General features: G+C 58.2%; 1 protein-coding gene across 2 annotated transcripts in view; it reads right to left on the bottom strand.

The window, feature by feature from the left end:
- Nucleotides 1–16,781, bottom strand: part of ASS1 (argininosuccinate synthase 1) — a 50,939-nt gene that overhangs the window by 31,695 nt on the left and 2,463 nt on the right. The window contains exons 2-7 of one of the 2 annotated variants that reach the window (XM_069476954.1): nucleotides 14,622–14,689; nucleotides 12,815–12,924; nucleotides 10,870–10,938; nucleotides 7,318–7,506; nucleotides 2,039–2,095; nucleotides 58–132 (exon numbers count right to left, since the gene is read on the bottom strand). In XM_069476954.1, the coding sequence (XP_069333055.1) occupies nucleotides 58–132; nucleotides 2,039–2,095; nucleotides 7,318–7,506; nucleotides 10,870–10,938; nucleotides 12,815–12,919 (495 nt within the window). In that variant the 5' untranslated portion in view covers nucleotides 12,920–12,924; nucleotides 14,622–14,689. The remainder of the gene's footprint in view (nucleotides 1–57; nucleotides 133–2,038; nucleotides 2,096–7,317; nucleotides 7,507–10,869; nucleotides 10,939–12,814; nucleotides 12,925–14,621; nucleotides 14,690–16,781) is intronic. The other variant, XM_069476955.1, reaches the window with a different exon arrangement.

Genomic DNA, 16,781 nt, shown 5'->3' with positions numbered 1-16,781 from the left:
CCATGTCCAGGAGGGCGACAGGCCAGGGTGAAGGGGGCGGCGAGGACCCCGCCGTACCTTTGCGAATTCCATCAGATCGTTGCGGCCCTTGAAGCGGTTGTAGAACTCCGGCATCCTCCAGGGAGCGATGACCTGGACACAGGGCGAGGGCTGAGGCCCGGGCAGGGCCGAGCTGCTGGCCTCTCTGGGAAGAGGCCCCAGCTCTGATGGCCACCCGGGGGGTCTCCTGCTTGTCCCAGGGAGGATGTGGTCCATAATGGGGGGCAGGGAGACCCCTTAAGTAGGAGAAGGACATAGGCTGCCACACTGGGGGTGGCTTTGAAGAGGCTCAAGCTCCATGGCAGAATGGCTGTGGGTCCTCAGGGTTTCCCTGCCGCTCTGGGCCTCAGTCTCCCCAACTGGGACCTGAGGGGTTGAAGTAGATGGGTCTCATGGTCCTTGCTAGCATCCTTGGTCACAGGGCCTCTGCTGGGGACCAAGAGGGTGCCATGTCGGGGGCCCAGAGGGGTGGGGCAAGGGCAGGAGTTCAAGCCGGACAGAGGGGGCCAGGCTCACTCCCCACCCCCGAGGCCTACCAGCCTGAGGTGCTCAGGGACAGAAGAAGAGGAACCCCCAACTCACTGCTAGAGCCACCAGGCCCCTGCCTCTGAGCACGACGGCTCAGGTGTGCGGGGGACGCGCTGCGCGGGGGACGTGCTGCGCGGGGGACGCGCTGCGCATGCGTGGGGAAGCTGGTTTGGTTTTGGAGCTGTGGGGTGACGGTGGTGGCATGCGGCGGGGAGGGGCCTGCCCTCTCCTCAGCGCCACAGGAGGAGCAGCCCCTAGACGGGGACTCGGCACTGGGAACCCTGGGCCTCCTCCCTAGAGACCAGCCTGGGCCCTGCCCCCCGAGCTGCTGTGGGAGCCGAGGGACCCCCGCGCCCGGCCCCCGGCCTGCGCAAGTCCACGAGCGGCCGCTGTCCAGAGCTGCTGCTCACAGCCTGGTGTTTGGGGTCAAAATAGATCATCGGAGCTCATTACTGCTCCCCTCTCAGCCACTCTCGTCCCAAGCAGCTGGTGGCTGGTTAAAGGGACAGGAACAAATGTTCCACTTAAAAGAAAAAAAAAAATGGAGCCCCCTTAGAGCCCCTGGGCACTGGAAGCGGCAAATCTTCCAGAGCTGTACCCCAAAGGGGTGTCAAGGAGCTTGGTCTAGGCCTGTGCTGCCCCGCGTGGCAGCCGCGAGTCCAGGCAGCCGCTCACTGAGCGCCCAGTGGCGGCTGTGCCACAGCACACGGGGGCTGGAAGACCCAGGACAGAAAAGAAAATGCAAACATCCCATCGATAATTTTTTTACGTTGATTACATGTTGAACGATAACATTTTGAAAACATGGGGTTCGGTAAAATATTATTAAAATGATGTCCCCTGTTTCTTATTTTATTTTTTTAATGTGGCTACTAGAAAAATTGGAGACGTGCTATGGGGCTTGCATTTGTGGCGGCATCGTGTCCCCGCTGCTCCGCCCTGCTCTGGCCACACGCGTTGCACCTGCAGCCCAGCCCGGGGCCTGAGCAAGGAGGCACTTGGTAGAGACCAGGGGAAGAATGGGTGAGGGAGGGAGCGAACGAAGGCATCCGCTCGCCCATGGATGGACGCAGGCCAGGTCCAAGGTCAAGCAGGAGGGGCGGGGGCGGCAGCAGCAGGCCAGGCACAGGGGGCCAGCGTGGGGAGCTAGGTGGCCCTGACTGGGGGTGGGAGGGCTCCAGGCAGCCCAGAAATCAGCGACCAAGTCCCAGAGCTGTTCTGGCTGTGCCCAGGGAACACCAAGGACACTGGCTGAAGGGCAGGAACACCCTCTGTCCAGTGCCCCGGCCACCCCAGCACCTGGACAGCACCTCGAGGAAGAATGAAGGCCAGGGAGAGGGTGGGGTCCCAGCAGTCTGGCCGCCCGAAGGGCAGCCCCGCCACGGACAGCATTCAGTAGCACACTGGCTCTGTCCTGTGGGACCCCCTGAACCCCGCACCCTGGCCCCTCAGGGGAGTAGAAACGTCCTACCTTAATCTGGGGGGCCAGCGAGTAGCAGGAGAGCTCAAACCGGATCTGATCGTTCCCCTGAAACACGAACAGAGGGCGTCAGAAGTCACAGAGCAGGGGTCTGGGTTGTGGGGAAGGCATAGGGACAGGCGCAGCATGTGGCAGAGACAGAGTAGGGTGGAGCGTGCACACGTGTGGGGACATGCACCGGAGGGTCATGTGTGTGGGGGTGGGTGGCAGGAAGGGGTATGCACATCCGGGCACTTGGCAGTGTAGGGTGTGCTCTGTGGGCGACAGTTCAGCCCACAGCACATGGAGGGGGCTGCAGGCCTGGCCAAGCCCTGGAGGGCCAGGTCCTTCACGGCCACTCTGAGCTGCCCACACGAGCCTCTCCCTGAAGGTCCCCACCTGCCTGACAGCCCTGTCCCAGTCTAGAGACAAGCTCACTCTGGGGCTTGGGTACCCTGGCCCCTTGATCCCACACACCCATAGAACTGGGAGTCCTGTCGCCTCTCTGAGCCTCAGTTTCCCCATCTCTGCAATGGGTGCTTGAGGGGAGGAGATGGAACCAGATGACCCTGAGGGCCTTTCACTCCTCATCTCTTCTTTGCACGGACAGGGAAACTGAGGCCCAGAGAGGGAAAGGGACACACAGCTGGGGGGGGGGCCCACCTCGTCCACACCTTCTGCTGTCAGGTAGAGAGTTACTCCACCCCCACCCCCGCCAGCACAGCCTCTGCTGCTGCCCACACGGATGGTGACGAGCAGGAGGAGGGGGAGGAGCAGGAGGAGCAGGAGGAGGAAGAGGGCAGGGTCGGCACGGCCAGCAGCTTGGAGCCTGGAGCCGGGGAGCACAGAGCTGCCTGCTCCCTGCCTGCTCCCCGCCCGCTGGGGGACGAGGGAGACTTAACGCCACGGAAATAACAGAGGGACCTTCCGCCTACTGTGAAAACTGCGTGGCGCAGCCAGGCAGCGCTGGGAATGACATGGCATTTTCCGGAGTCTGGTGCAGGGTCCAGCCCCTCTCCGCGGAGCCAGAGCCGTGCGTGTGGCGGGCACTCCTCTCCGACTCCCGGGGCCGGCCCTGCTCACCCTCCGCTCCGTCCCTCCAGTGAGCAGCTACTATGTGCTGCCACGTGGAGAGCCACCGGAGCCAGTGGGGCTCATAACCCTGTTTTACAGACGAGGAAAACGAAGCTCAGAGAGGTGAAGCTGCTGCCCAGGGTCACACAGCAAACACGCCCAACCTAGCAGTTTGCACTCGGGCAGCCGGTCTGTGCTCTGCACATAACGAACCCACTGAATCCTCACAGCTGCCTGAGAGGCAGGTTCCATTATTGTCCCCATCTTCTAGATGGGGACACTGAGGTGAGGGCGGTCACAGCTGCCCAGCCCCAGGCCAGCGCGGCCTGCGGGAGTGGCAGCCGTGCTAGCAGGCAGCCTGGTGTTAGATCTGCGATGCGCGGCCGAGTGTTGCACCCGGCAGTTTCCCGCTCGGCTTCATGTTTCCCCAACACAAAGGCGGCTTGTGCTCCCCAGCCAGGCCCGGCCGGGCTGGTGTCTGCCCCTCCAGACGCCGCCACGGGACACCCATCTGTTCAGGAGCCAGAGACCCTCGAAGACGCCAAACAAACAACTTCCTGGGTTCAAACTCCATTCCCGCAAGAGCCAGTCCTCCTCCCGGACCCCAAGCCCCCAGCGCCAGGGCAGTCCCTGGCAGCTCCCCTGGAAGAAGGGGGGTGTAGTATCTCCCACATGCGTGTGCACACATGTTGATATGTGTGCACATGCACGTAACACATGCGTAAACATGGGCCCACCGGGGACTGCAGGGCCTCGGGGTTTCCCATCTGCCCTGGGACAGCCGTACAGATGGTGCCACTTACAAAACTCCTGCCTCCCGGAGTCCAGGCTCGTATTTCCAGGCCCCTGTCCCAGAACTGGGGGGAGGGAGACCCCGCCAGGGCCACCCTGGCTTCTGTGCAGCTCTCGGGCTGTGCGGGGGCCAGGCTGGCCGCAGGCCTGGAAGGTGAGAATGTGGCTCCGTTTCATGCTGTGGGGGGGGCATCGGGGAGGGGCTGCCTCAGCCTCTAGGCCTTCGCACGGGCTGTTCCTAGCCTGGGATGCCCTTGCTAACTCTCGCTGTCCCTGGACACTCCGGCGTCACCCTCCCTGAGCCCAAAGGCCCCTGTGTCTCCACCCGGCCCATGCTGTGACAGCGCCAGTGCGCGGAGCCAGCGCCAGGGAGATATTCACGGACGGACGAATGAACACCCCAGGCTGGAAGGGGACCCCAGGGCCTGGCTCCTTCCCTGTCTCAAGCCTTCCTGGTCCTCTCCACTCACGTCGCAGTTCTTGGAAATTGTTTCCCAAGGCCGCTGGGGGCTTCCCAGGTACTTTACATAAAGGGAAACTGAGGCATGGATGTATGCCTCGCCTGTCAACCCCCCAGAAAGAGGTGGCAGAGCCGGGGTGGCACCAGCAACTGGCACCCCAGATTGCCTTCCTGCCGCTGACTTGGAGGCCCCCAGCAATGACTGGAGCCTGCCTGTCTCTTCCGTGGCCCCTGGGTGTGAATGCGGGGTGCCCCCAAGTCCTCAGGGCTGAGCCCTGCGGGCCGCGCGGAGCATAGAGGACGCGGGGCAGCGCCTTCCCCTGTCGGCTACGAAGGCTCAAACCCAAGCCTCTGGCGCCCTCTAGTGGCCACGCGGAGGAGCGGCGCGCAGCCGCGGCGGCTATTCCCGGCTGCTTGTGGCTGGTCTGGGGTGGAGGTCTCTGCCCGGACCCTGGGAATACCTGAGCCAGGGCAGACCCACTCGCACACGCATCCACTCGCCCCACAAGCCCTCTTAGTGGTACCGTTGGAGGGAATTTCTCTGAGCAGGACTCCTTCCAGAATCCTGATCCCCTGGCCCCTCCAGGCTGGAATGCCTCCCAGGATGGGGAGCTCACTGCCCAGCTCATTCCACTGGGCAGATGAGATGGCTCAGGCGCTTTGTTTATTCTGCACTGAATTTGTTCTCAATGACCTTCCTCTGCCCCCAGAACCGGTCTGGTGATCTCACCATTAGGACACTTCCTTGAGTGTTCGCCATGGGCCAGGCCCTGTGCCAAGCACTTTACTGGCATAGTCCTACTCATTGCTCCTAACTACCCTGTGGGCTGGGCTCTGTTTTCATCCTCATTTTACAGAAGAGGACATGGAGGCTATTGGGTGTGAAGTCACATGACGTGGAAGCTGCCGGGCTGTGATCTGAACCCAGCCGTGCAGGCCCCGAGCCCCTCGTCCTGGACCTCAGGGCTCTCTCCCCCGTGCCCTCCTCTGCCACCAGCCTTGCATGGGGGTGGCGCACACGACCCTGCCCACCTCTCATCCACAGCCAGGGTGTTAGTGAAAACTGGGGGTGTGGGTCGGTGTGTGAAACTCTCTCACTGGTCTCTTCCCTCCCCCCAACATCCCAAGGGGGAGTCGCCGGCCACCCTGCTCCAGCCTGGGACCCTCCCACACCCCCTAACCAACTGCCCTCAGGATGAAGCCAGGCCCCTCAGCTTGGCCTCACCCAGCCCTGACCCCTGCTTCGCCCATAGCCATAGCTCCTGCTCTGAGCCCCCAGACTGTCACTCTGGGCCTCTTTGCACAGGCTGTTCCCTCTGCCTGGCACACTCTTCCCATACCCTATTATTTAGTCACTGTACTCATCCTTTGGGCCAAGCTCTGTAAGACAGCTTCCCTCAGGCCCCTGCTCGCTGCCCCCAGGACCCCTGGCACGGACCCTCCAGCTCTTCACCTTGCACCTGTTCTCCTCCCCCTCGCTAGGACACGGGCTCCCTGCGGGCACCACAGGCCCAGGAAGTCCCACACTGTGCCGTGCCAGCAGGCGGCCAGCCCCGTACAGGTGGCCGGTACATGCTTGTCGAACTAGTGCCCAGGAAAATAAACGAGAGCGAGAGTTTTCAGAGACGTGGCCAGTGCCATCTTGGCAGTGGCTATTTGCAAGGCCACCCCCAGGTCATGTCTCCTCCACCTTAACCTCAGCCGTGTGTGTCCCTGCACCGCAGTGAGCCGGGGTCTGTCCCGCCATCAGCACCCCGACCAGCCTGGCGGTGAGCAGTGAGCTCCCCATCACTGGGACTTTCGGAGCCTCCTGACCGCGGGTTGTTTCACAGCGGACTCTCGCACGGGGCTCTTGGCGTGGTGCCCACTAACTCTGAGCGCTCAGGATTCCAGAGTCTTTGTAAAAATGTCACCTGACGGTTGCCACGTTGTGAGGAACCCCTGTTCCTAAGGACTGCCACCTGCGGGGCAGCGGGCCCAGGGCTTCCCTGCCTCCCGCGCCCCAGGGCCCCCCCCAGTCTGGACAGGCCACACGCAGGCCGGAGGTAGGGGTGTGACGGGCTGGATTATGACCCCCACAAAAAGACAGGTTCAAGTCCTAACCTCCGTGCCTCAGCGTGGGGCCTCAATTGGTATCAAAGGTATCAGGTCAAGGTGAGTCACTAGGGTGGGGCTTCATCCATGAGACTGGGGTCCCTTAAAAAGGGGCACTGTGAACACAGAGATGGACACTCAGGGGGAAGATGACGTGAGGACACAGCCCCATGAAATCAGAGGACGGGAGGATGGGGCAACACGCCCAGGAACACCTGAGGCCGCCGGAAGCTGGAGAGAGGCCTGGAAGGACCCTTCCTGGCACCCTCAGAGGGGGCGTGGCCCTGCGACCCCCTGACTTTGGACTTCTGGCCTCCAGAACTGAGGCAGTACACTTGTGTCCTAAGCCACCAGTTTGTGACATGTTAACACTGCAGCCCTAGGAAACTAAGACGGGTTCTTAGTTTTGCAAATGAAGAAACTGAGGCTCAGCAAGAGGCGGGGCCCCGCCCAGACGCCCGCAGTGAGCTAGCGGCAGAGCTGGGGTTTGAACCCGCTCTGCCAACTCGGGTCTCAGACCCTTTCCACTATGTCCCATGGCGACTCTGCGACCTTGGCCCGTGACAATGTCCCCGAGCCCCAGCACAGGTCTGCCAAATGGGTGACATAGCTCCCACAGCAAAGGGAGGCTGGAGGACTCAACAGTCAGGCGGAATTCCCAGCACTCAGAGCGCAGGGACCAGCGACCTCTTCCTCTCGCTGGCGTCTCGACAAAACCAGGCTGCCTGCCGCACATCACACCTTCTGCAGGCACAGCCCAAAGCCGCTCGAGGGTGGTTCGCCACCCTGGTTGTCTGGTCTCCTCCGCAGGGCCCCCGCCTCCCTGTCCCTCGCCCAGCCCTCCCCAGGTGCCACTGTCGCTGTGCCTCACCTTTCCCGTGGCGCCGTGAGACACATACTTGGCTCCTTCCCGCTGGGCAATCTCCACCTGTTTGCGGGCGATGCAGGGCCTGGCGAGGGAGGTCCCCAGGAGGTAGCGGTCCTCATACAGCGCACTGGACTGGACGGCGGGCCAGATGAACTCCTCCACAAACTCCTTGGTGATGTCCTCAATGAACACCTGTCGGGGAGGAGCCCATGGTCAGCAAGGACGGAGCCCAGTCAGAATGCAGAGCCGTGGGGGCTCAGGTGGCCTGCGTCAAGGCCGACACCCACAGTGGATGACAGCAAGCTGTGCCCCCATTCTTCCTGCTGCATCTGCAGTAGCTGTCATTCATCGATTCCAGCATGCCACACTGTTACTCTCCCTCCTGCACTCACGGCAGACATTGCTAATCAATCCTGATGCACCATCTAGCTGAAGCTGGATGTGGCTCCTAAATCCCTCCCAACAAGATGGAATTTAGTTGCCACCAAAGATCTAGCGCAGCAGTTCTCAGCCAGGGATGGTTTTGTCCCCTAGAAAGCATTTGGCAATATCTGGAGCTATTTTTGGTTGTCACAACTGCTAGGTCAGACGGTGGAGTGGTGATGCTGGCATCTACTGGGTAAAGGCCAGGGATTCTGCTAAACACCCTGCAATGCATAGGACAGCCAGCCACATGCGTTGATAAACAGTGCCCAGGTTGGGAAACCCCAATCTAGAGGACTAGTCCTCAAAATGTAGACCTCCAGGGGTCCCCAAGATTCTTTCAGGGAGACTCTAAGTGAAAACATTTGTTATAATGATACTAAGACGTCATTTGATGTTTTCACTATGTTGACATTTGCACTGATGGTACAAAGCAGTGATGGGGGAAGGGGCTGGTGCCTTCTTGTGACTCAGGGCAGAGGCCCCAGACTATACTCATAGTGACTATGCTCATGCCACACCCTCACGGTGCCAATTTCACTTATGAATAGCCTTGATGGAGAGGTAAAATGTTCACTTTTACTAAATCTCGACCCTTGAGTTTGAAACGTGAAATACACAGGAAGCACTGCTGCTGCGCTCTGAAGTACAAACGAAAAAGCACATGTGATGTTTGAGTTACAAGCTAAACTAGCCGCTTTTTTCATAGACCACTGGACTGATAGACAAAACATGGACACTCAGACTGGGGTTTTGGCCAATATTTTTACAAAAATGAATGAAATGAAACTGTTGTTTCACGAAAAATTTGACTGTATTTGTTGCTAGAGATAAAATTCAAGCCTTCCAATGAAAATTAGAATTTTGGAAAATTTGTATCTGACACTGTAAGATTCACAGCTTCCCAATACTTCTGATGTGAGTAGTGGTGATCTTAATGAATGTGATGTTTTGATATACTATAATGAAATGTATCAACATTTGGAAGATCTGTGTAACTCAGTGAAACAATATTTCTCAAAGGACCAATGCATGATACACGATCTGGTACAAGTGAAAGATCCATTCGAAGTGCAAGATGGACCTGCAGGTTTTAATGCCACAAAGAATGAAAAGTTCATTGCTATGGTTTCAGACACAAGTCTTTAAGAATTTTGGGGCAGTATCAAAGAATAGCCCCACCTATCTGAAAAGGTTATTAAAATATTCCTTTCTTTCCACTGATACATCTGGGAGGGCAAATTTTCTTCATAAATTTCAACCAAAACAATATATCACAAACTGCATGCAGAAACAGCCATGAGAGTCTGTCTGTCTTCTGTTAAGCCAGATATTAAGAAGATTTGCAAAAATGTAAACCAATGCAGCTCTTACTAAAATGGTTTGAGAAAATAGTTATTTTCCCTAAGTAAAAATGTTACTTATGTTAACATATAATGTGGTTAACACTGTTTATTTAAAAAATTTTAGCTTTTCTTTCTAAGGTGATAAAGACCCATGACGAATCCACAAAACCTCTCTGGGGCCCTCAGTACATTTTAAGAGTCAAGAGATGCTTTATATTATTTCTGCCCCTTCTTGTGTGTCTATAATTATTTACCAAAAAATTTTTTTAAATGAAATAAAAAAGAAAAGAAAGCAATTGGGACTATATCCTAATGTTATATGCCAGAAAATAAACATTAAAAGTTACAAATAAATAACTAAGAGTGTAGAAGGGGTCCGAGACCAAAAGGCTTGAGAATTGCTCATCTGGAGTAATGGACTAAAGACATCTGTACACAAAGCCTACGCAGGCGCTGGCTGAAAGTGCACCCTCACCTTGACACTCAGGTGTTCTTTTCCCACTTACTGGAATATGGCTCAGACAACACCTCTTCTCCCCAGGACTTGGGGGACACAAAGGACATTCTAGTTCCAGGCCTGTGGCCAGTGGGTGATCTGGGACGGGGACATTCAGTCCCTCACACACTCATTTTACATGTTCTTTGAACCCTTCCCACATGCCAGGTGCGATTTCAGGTTCTTGCAACCCTGCAGAAGTGCCCTGCAGAGGGGGGATCGATTTTCACCAAGCAGGTAGGCTGGTGGCCTTTCACAACACCCCTGCTGTGTTCTTTGCTCACTCCCCCAAGTGAAGGGGCAGGGACTTCACAAGTGGCAGGGGCTTCCTTATGCTGAGTAAGCATGTGTGGGCAGGCCCCACATTGGCCCCATTCATCATATCCACCCTGAACCCAACAGAGGCCTGCCTGCCACATACTTAGATACACAGTCAATGCTCTGGACTCAACTGGAGTTTCTGATTCTGTTGAATGGATGGAAGAATGGGTAGATGGATAGAGAGATAAAAGAGGGTAAATAGATGATGGATGGATGCAAGGATGATGGGTGGATGAATGGATGACAGATGGATGACTGATGGATGATGGATGTATGATGGGTGGATGGATGGATGATGGATGGATGGATGATGGATGGATGGAAGATGGATGGATGGATGATGGATGATGGATGGATGATGGATGATGGATGGATGAATGATGGATGATGGATGGATGATGGAAGGATGATGGGTGGATGGATAATGAATGGATGGAAGATGGATGGATGGGTGATGGATGGAAGATGGATGGATGATGAATGGATGATGGATGGATGGATGAATGATGGACGGATGATGGATGTAAGGATGGATGGATGATGGCTGATAAATGGATGGATGATGGATGGATGGATGATGGATGGCTGATAGGTGGATGGATGATGGATGGATGGATGAATGATAGATGGATGAGAGATGATGGATGTAGGAATGAGGGATAGATGGATGGATGATGGATGGATAGATGCATGTACAGAGAGATAAAAGAGGGAGGCGCAGGTGGGTGGATGGGTGGATGGATGGGGAAGAGATGGATAGATGGAGAGGAGTGGGGATGGAAGAAGGGTTGGGGGAGGCAGAAAGATGATAGTGTTCACACTTCCAAAAAAGAAGGACTGATCTCATACTCTTGGTGGCAAGAAGACAAACTGGAAGGGATGGAGGAGGGAGCTCTGGGACAGGACCACCCGCTGTCCTCCCATGCCACCCCCCACTCCCAGGCCCCAACTCTGCCTCCCACTTGGTACCTTTTTGGCCCCGAGCTTCAGCGCCTTCTTCCTGGCCTCCTCAAAGTCTTCCTTCTGGCCGATGTTGGCCTGGGGAGTGGAAGCAGAGAGGCCCCGTCAGCCCAGGGCAGATAAGAGAGTGGGAGAGGACTGTCAGCCCCTGGGCAGAGCCTGGGCAGGCACCATCCACACACAGAGACCCCCTCCGAGGAGGCTTCCATTCGACAGCCCAGGTCACGGTACGGAGGAGGAAGGGCACAGCCCAGGGGCTGGCGAGGTTGGGATACTTCTGGGAGCTAATACTGGGAGCTGGATGCTGGGTTGTGCCGAGAAATTGTTTCTATGGGTCGGAGGACTGGCTGAGCCTGGCCCTGGCCACACGGCTGCCGGATGCAAGTGTTCACTGTCATTGCTGGAAGGTCTGTTGTCTTCGAACCCATCTATCTCTTCCAGCAAACTCTCCCTAAGTGCAAAGATTAGCTCATCAGGAGCTGCTCGGCCTCCAGCTCCCCTCCCCAGCCAAGGGCAGTGACTTGCCCTTCCCGAGGCATCAGAGCGGGCAGGGGGCAGGGAGGCCCGTGCTCAGGAGCTCCCATCTCTGCCCGACCCCTGGCTCCGACGGCCCCTGCCTAGACACTGACATGTTTCCTGCTGGCTGGACTCTGGCCGGCCACCCAGACCCTGGGCTGCAGCCTCGCTCCCTGCATTCTGCTCAGCAGACTCTGGAATTTGCCCAGAGCCCAGCTGAGGTGCTTATCTGAAGTCAAACTCACTTGTAAACCTGCCAACTGGTAGCCCAGGGGTCTATACAGCCAGCTCCAAGCTCCGACTGCCCCTGTGGTGGCAAGATAAGCACACCCTGGGCTCTTTGCAGCCACTCAAGCTGCGGCCATCACTCGCCAGGTGACTGTGAGCAAAGTGCTTCCCCTTCCTGGGCCTCACTTTCCCCCAACCTGAATGTCAAGGGCATCGGGCACAGTTAGATGTGGTGTACTGACTCCAAACAAGCCACTCGGTTTGGCAACGGTTAACTTTTATCTGTCCAGCGGCCCATCCTCACTCCCCCTGGGAACAGAACCTTCCTTCCTAGGGGGACCCTTTCCACAGGGATGGATGGGAGCAAATCACATCTCCTGCTCACGGGAGGAGCAGGTGCATGACCCAAGCCTGCGCCCCACGACTCAGTGGTAGTGACTGACGCATGGTGGGCAGTGACGATGGCAAATGGGGCCTGCTGGCAGCCTTGCCTGCCCTGTGGAGAGGCCAAGAAGGAAGCCAAGCAGAGTCAGAGACAGATCTGGAGAAGCACCTGGAGCCAGCCCTGCCTGAAGCCATCATACCCCTGGAATTCTCAGTTACACGAGCCAAGAACTGTCTTGTGGGTTTTTTCCTTTTTGCTGAAGTTAGAGTTGAATTTCTAGAATTTGTACCCAAGTCCTAAATAGCAAAGCCACATGGAGAAGGATTTAGAGGCTGTCCTGGTTCATCAGGAGTGAAGCTGGTTTCATCAGGGACAACTGCTATAGACCCTGGATGGGAGAGCAGCATCACACGCCACCTGTCCCCTATGACCATCTGCCATCCCAGAACTAGGCGGTGTGCCAGGACCTTTCCAGCTCAGGATCCTACAGTCATTGCTGAATTACTGGAGGCTGAAGGCTGACGGGGACTCCCATGGCCTGTAGCGGGTCCCAGCCTGTGGCCTCTCTCCAAGCAGCCTGGCCCAGAAACACTGTCAAAGTCACTTGTGTCGCCCCTGCCCCCGGCTCTGGGAGGCATCTCAAGGATGTCCGTTTTACAGATGAAGCAAGTCAGGCAGCACAATGAGGAGCTATTTTCCTAGTTCCAGTTCGAGATAGGCTCAGCGGGGGGAAGAGCCAGGCAGACAACCCCACAGAAGCTGGCAGAGGGCAGGCTGGATGGGCTGCGGGACAACAGGAGGACAGACAAGCCGGCTCCTCCCTACCAGGTAGGCAATGACATCGTAGCCCTGTTCCTTCAGCCACACGAGGATGCAGGAGGTGTCGAGGCCGCCACTGTAGGCCAGAACCACGGAGCCTTTGCTGGACATCTCGTCTGGAGGGAGCAGAGGAAGAACACGAGTGACCCAGAGCAGCCGGTCGCCCCTGCTGGCCCTGCCCACCGCTCTTGGCCCCACGAGGCCCAGCCCCCACCTTGGCCTTGGGAACAGGATGTTCCCCTTCCTGCACCCCATGCCCCCCCCCCGGACCCTGACCCCGCACACTGCACCCCCACAACCACGCTGGGGCCCGGGAGTGCTGACAGCAGAGTTTGGGGCTGGCAGGGGGAGGTGGCTCTTCGAGCCAATCCCCGCCAGCCAGAGAAGGCATCCGAGGCTGAGCTGTCCGGCCCAGGCCAGGATCTGAAGGCTGTGCAGTGGCCGGGAGAGCTGGCTCTGGGCCTCTGGCAGCTGACATGCCCCCCATTAGCAGGACAGTGCTGGGCAGGGCCCCCTGGGCCTGGTGTGGACCTCCCTGAGCCCCCACTACGAGCCCACAGGGTAGGAGTGGCCATTCCCACTGGGGAGGCGGATGGCGGGGCTCAGAGGGCACAGCAGTCTGGCTCTGGCAGCCGGCTCTGACCCAGCATACGCTGCTGCCCCCACCTGCAGATGCTCCGGGCAGGGCATGCTGCCCAGGTACCGCGCTCCCCTGGAACCCCCCTGGAACTCCCCTGAGCCTTCACTCACTGGAGTTTTAGGCACTTGTCTCTTTTCAAATGCAAGTACCCCTGAGAGGGGTGAATTCAGCCCTACAAATGCTCAGGCTGGGGGCTCAGAGACCACTCCCCCAGGGTGCAGGTGAGGAAACTGAGGCCCAGAGAGGGAAGGAGATGGGCAGAGCATAACACCTCTCTGTAATCGGGGTCCTTTCCAGGGGGCACAGATAGCAGAGCTGGCCCCTGCCGAAGGGACGAGCGCGCAGCTCCCACCCCTCCTGCTCCCCAGCTGCACTGATGCTGCCTGAAGGCGTCGTGGCCTCCTGTGTCCTCGATGTTGTGGCCATGTTCCTGCTGCCCAGAAGCCTCTCCCTGAACCCTGACCTCCCCCCAGCACTCCTCATGTGGCCCTGACAGTAGGTGCTTTTATTGTGCCCACTTTGCTGAAAAAGAAACCGAGGGCCAGAGAGGCAAGGTCACCTGCCCAAGGTCACATGATCAACAGGCATCAGGGCCAGATTTGGACCCAGGCCATCTGGTTCCAGTCTCTGTGGAACCAGCATCCCAACAAAGATCACCTGGGGGTCCTTATTAGACACTACTGGGGAAGATCATGGAAGTCCCTCCACAGACCCAGGGGAGTCCAGGAGGGTCACCTGGCTGTCCCTGCTGCAACGATGCAGGTTTGTCCTGAGCACCCTCCATGTGCCTGAGAGAAGCGGCTTCCCCAGGCCGCGGTCCTGAGCTGCACAGCCTGGACATGCAGCCAGGCGGACTTTGGAGCCCGACCACATGAGTACGCAGTCCCCTGCACACCGCACAGGCCCACCCGCCCGGCAGCCGGGCTCGCAGGCCCTTGCTGCCCTTTGGACTTAGAAGGGGAACTATCTCATGGGACGGCGCGGTTGGGGAAGAGGGGGTGGTTCTGATCAGCACCCCCAACTGTCCCCTCCACTGGGCATCCAACCACCTGCCAGGCCCTGACCCTGGAGCCAGCAGCTGGTGCCCATGGCAACCGCAGCCAAGCAACCAGCCATGGAGGATGGAGGGAAGGAGGGGAGAGGGAGGCAGGAAGGACTCAAGGTACAAAGTACCTGGGATTGGAGGTGTGGATTCCCGGCGTCCGGAATCTGAATCTGTCTTCACGGCTCAGTGAACCTCTCTGCAAAAGCAAAAGCTGCTCAGCTGCCCGCCTGGCAGCCCTGAACCTGGCCTCCCAGACACCCAAGGCCCCTGTGAGCAGCCCCGCCGAGTGGAAGCTCTGGGGAGGCCCAGGAGCCCCAGGCCCCTGTCCTGCCGCCTGCCTCCCACCCCAGGAGGCACGCGGGGAACGAGTGTGAGCCCACCCTGTGTGTTTGCGGGCCATGGTGCTGGCGGTGTGGGTGGGGCATGCTGTTGCATATTTTAAAACAGCTCTATTCAGGTATACTCGACATACCATAAATTGCATATTTTTAAAGTGTCTAATTTAGCAAGTTTCAGCATGTGTATTCACAGGGGATGCCATCACCACAATCAAGACAATGGACACATCCATCTGTGATGAGCCCTTCCATTGGGGTTATCCCCATTTTAGAGACAGGGAAACTGAGGCTTGGGTTGAGGAACTTGCCCTAGGCCTCATCGGGCTGGTGAGCGGCAGAGCCCAGATTCAAACCCAGATCAGCTCGGCTCCTTAGCACACTCTCGCACAGGGTCCCCTCTCTGGCAGGCTCAGGGGAGGGAAGTGCTGGGCAATGTGTGGTCTGGGGTGGGCGAGATGAGGCTGGCCCAAGAGTTACCCAGCTCTGAGAGTTACCCCTGCTCTGCCCCCTCCTGAAGGCGCCTGGAGCCAAGAGGGTGGGCACAGGAGTGGGGGGAGGGGCAGCTCCTTGGAGCCAGACCACTTACCAGCCCAACGAGGCCTAGGGCAAGTGCCTACACCTGTGCCTGCCCAGCCTCAGTGCTCCCACCTTGCCTCATCTCCCATCAGAGCACATGTCTCGCTCTATTCCCATTGTCCTCCCCCAGCTTTGAGCTCTGTGGGGACAGGGACTGTCTCCCAGAAGCCTGTGGCAGGCACTCAGAATGACGCTGCTAGTCCTACTCTCTGGAGGTCAGCTCCTCACAGCAAAAAGAGAGGGCCGGGACCCCCCGAGAGCCTGGGACCTACGCACGGTCTCATTCAGAAACCAGCGAGCCCTCCTGCTGCCAGGCTGCGTGTGCGGCCCCGGGCTGAGCAGTGAAGGAATGCGAGCACCCGGGCGTGTGGATCTGACGGCATGTGTGTGCATGCCTGCTCTTGTGCGTGTGTTTGTGTTTGGGGAGGGAGGCTGCATGTACCTGGGAGTGTGTACATGAGAAAGGGTGTGTGTGTGTGTGTGTGTGTGTGTTTCCCTGCTCATGTGCATGCCTGTGTGCACCCGGGGTTGTACCTGAGAAAGTGCGTGCATGTGTGCATGCACGTGTGTGTTTGGGCTTGCACATGTGTGCCTGTGTGCACAGAAATGAGCTAGGCAGGTGGGCCGGGAGAGTGATGCAATCGGACTCTGGCATTGCTCCTGCCTCCCAGAACCCTCCCCCCTCGGCCTCCACGGAATCCTGGGCTGCCTGAAACTAGACTCAGCTGACAGCTTGATCAGCTGAGGGCTTGATGCAGGGTGGGGGGGCAGCAACAGGGAGAAGAGAGGGCGCAGCCCCTGCAGTCCAGCGAGTGAGCGCCCACGGCGGTAGGGCACAGGGGCTAAGTCCACCAGACCTGGGTTCCGGTGGCTTAAGGTCTCTGAGCATGGCCACTCATCTGCAAAGTGGGGGTGAGAGCAGCCTGCCCCTCACAGGGCGACGGAAGGATTCAGAAGAATGCTGGGGGGAGGAGCTCAGAGTCGGGCCCCCAGTGTGTGCCCACAAACTCTCTGCACCACTGCCATGGCTGACCTCCGGCAAGTCCCTCACTCACTAGGCCTCAATTTCCCCATCTGCACAAAATCCTACACATCCTTTTGGTTCTGACACCCCAGCACACTGGGCTTCCTTCCTGGGGAGGCACATGGCAGACCCTGGCTGAACTCAGCCTCCCCCAGTCTGGTGCTGCTCCCCAGGGCCCAAGGCAGGTTTTTCCACCTCCCAGGCGCGTGCCCAGACATCCTTCACCAGACACCTGCGGGGGAGGTGACCTCGTGCCTCGCTGCCTGCCAGCCTGGCCTTCCTGGGCAAGGCAGGGGCCATTCTCTGTGACCCCCGCCAAAGCCACCCAGCCAGTTTCCAGCAAACAGGCC

This window comes from Eulemur rufifrons, chromosome 7 (assembly GCF_041146395.1).
Source record: "Eulemur rufifrons isolate Redbay chromosome 7, OSU_ERuf_1, whole genome shotgun sequence".
NCBI lineage: Eukaryota > Metazoa > Chordata > Mammalia > Primates > Lemuridae > Eulemur > Eulemur rufifrons.
This window is presented reverse-complemented; position numbering and strand designations above follow the sequence as displayed.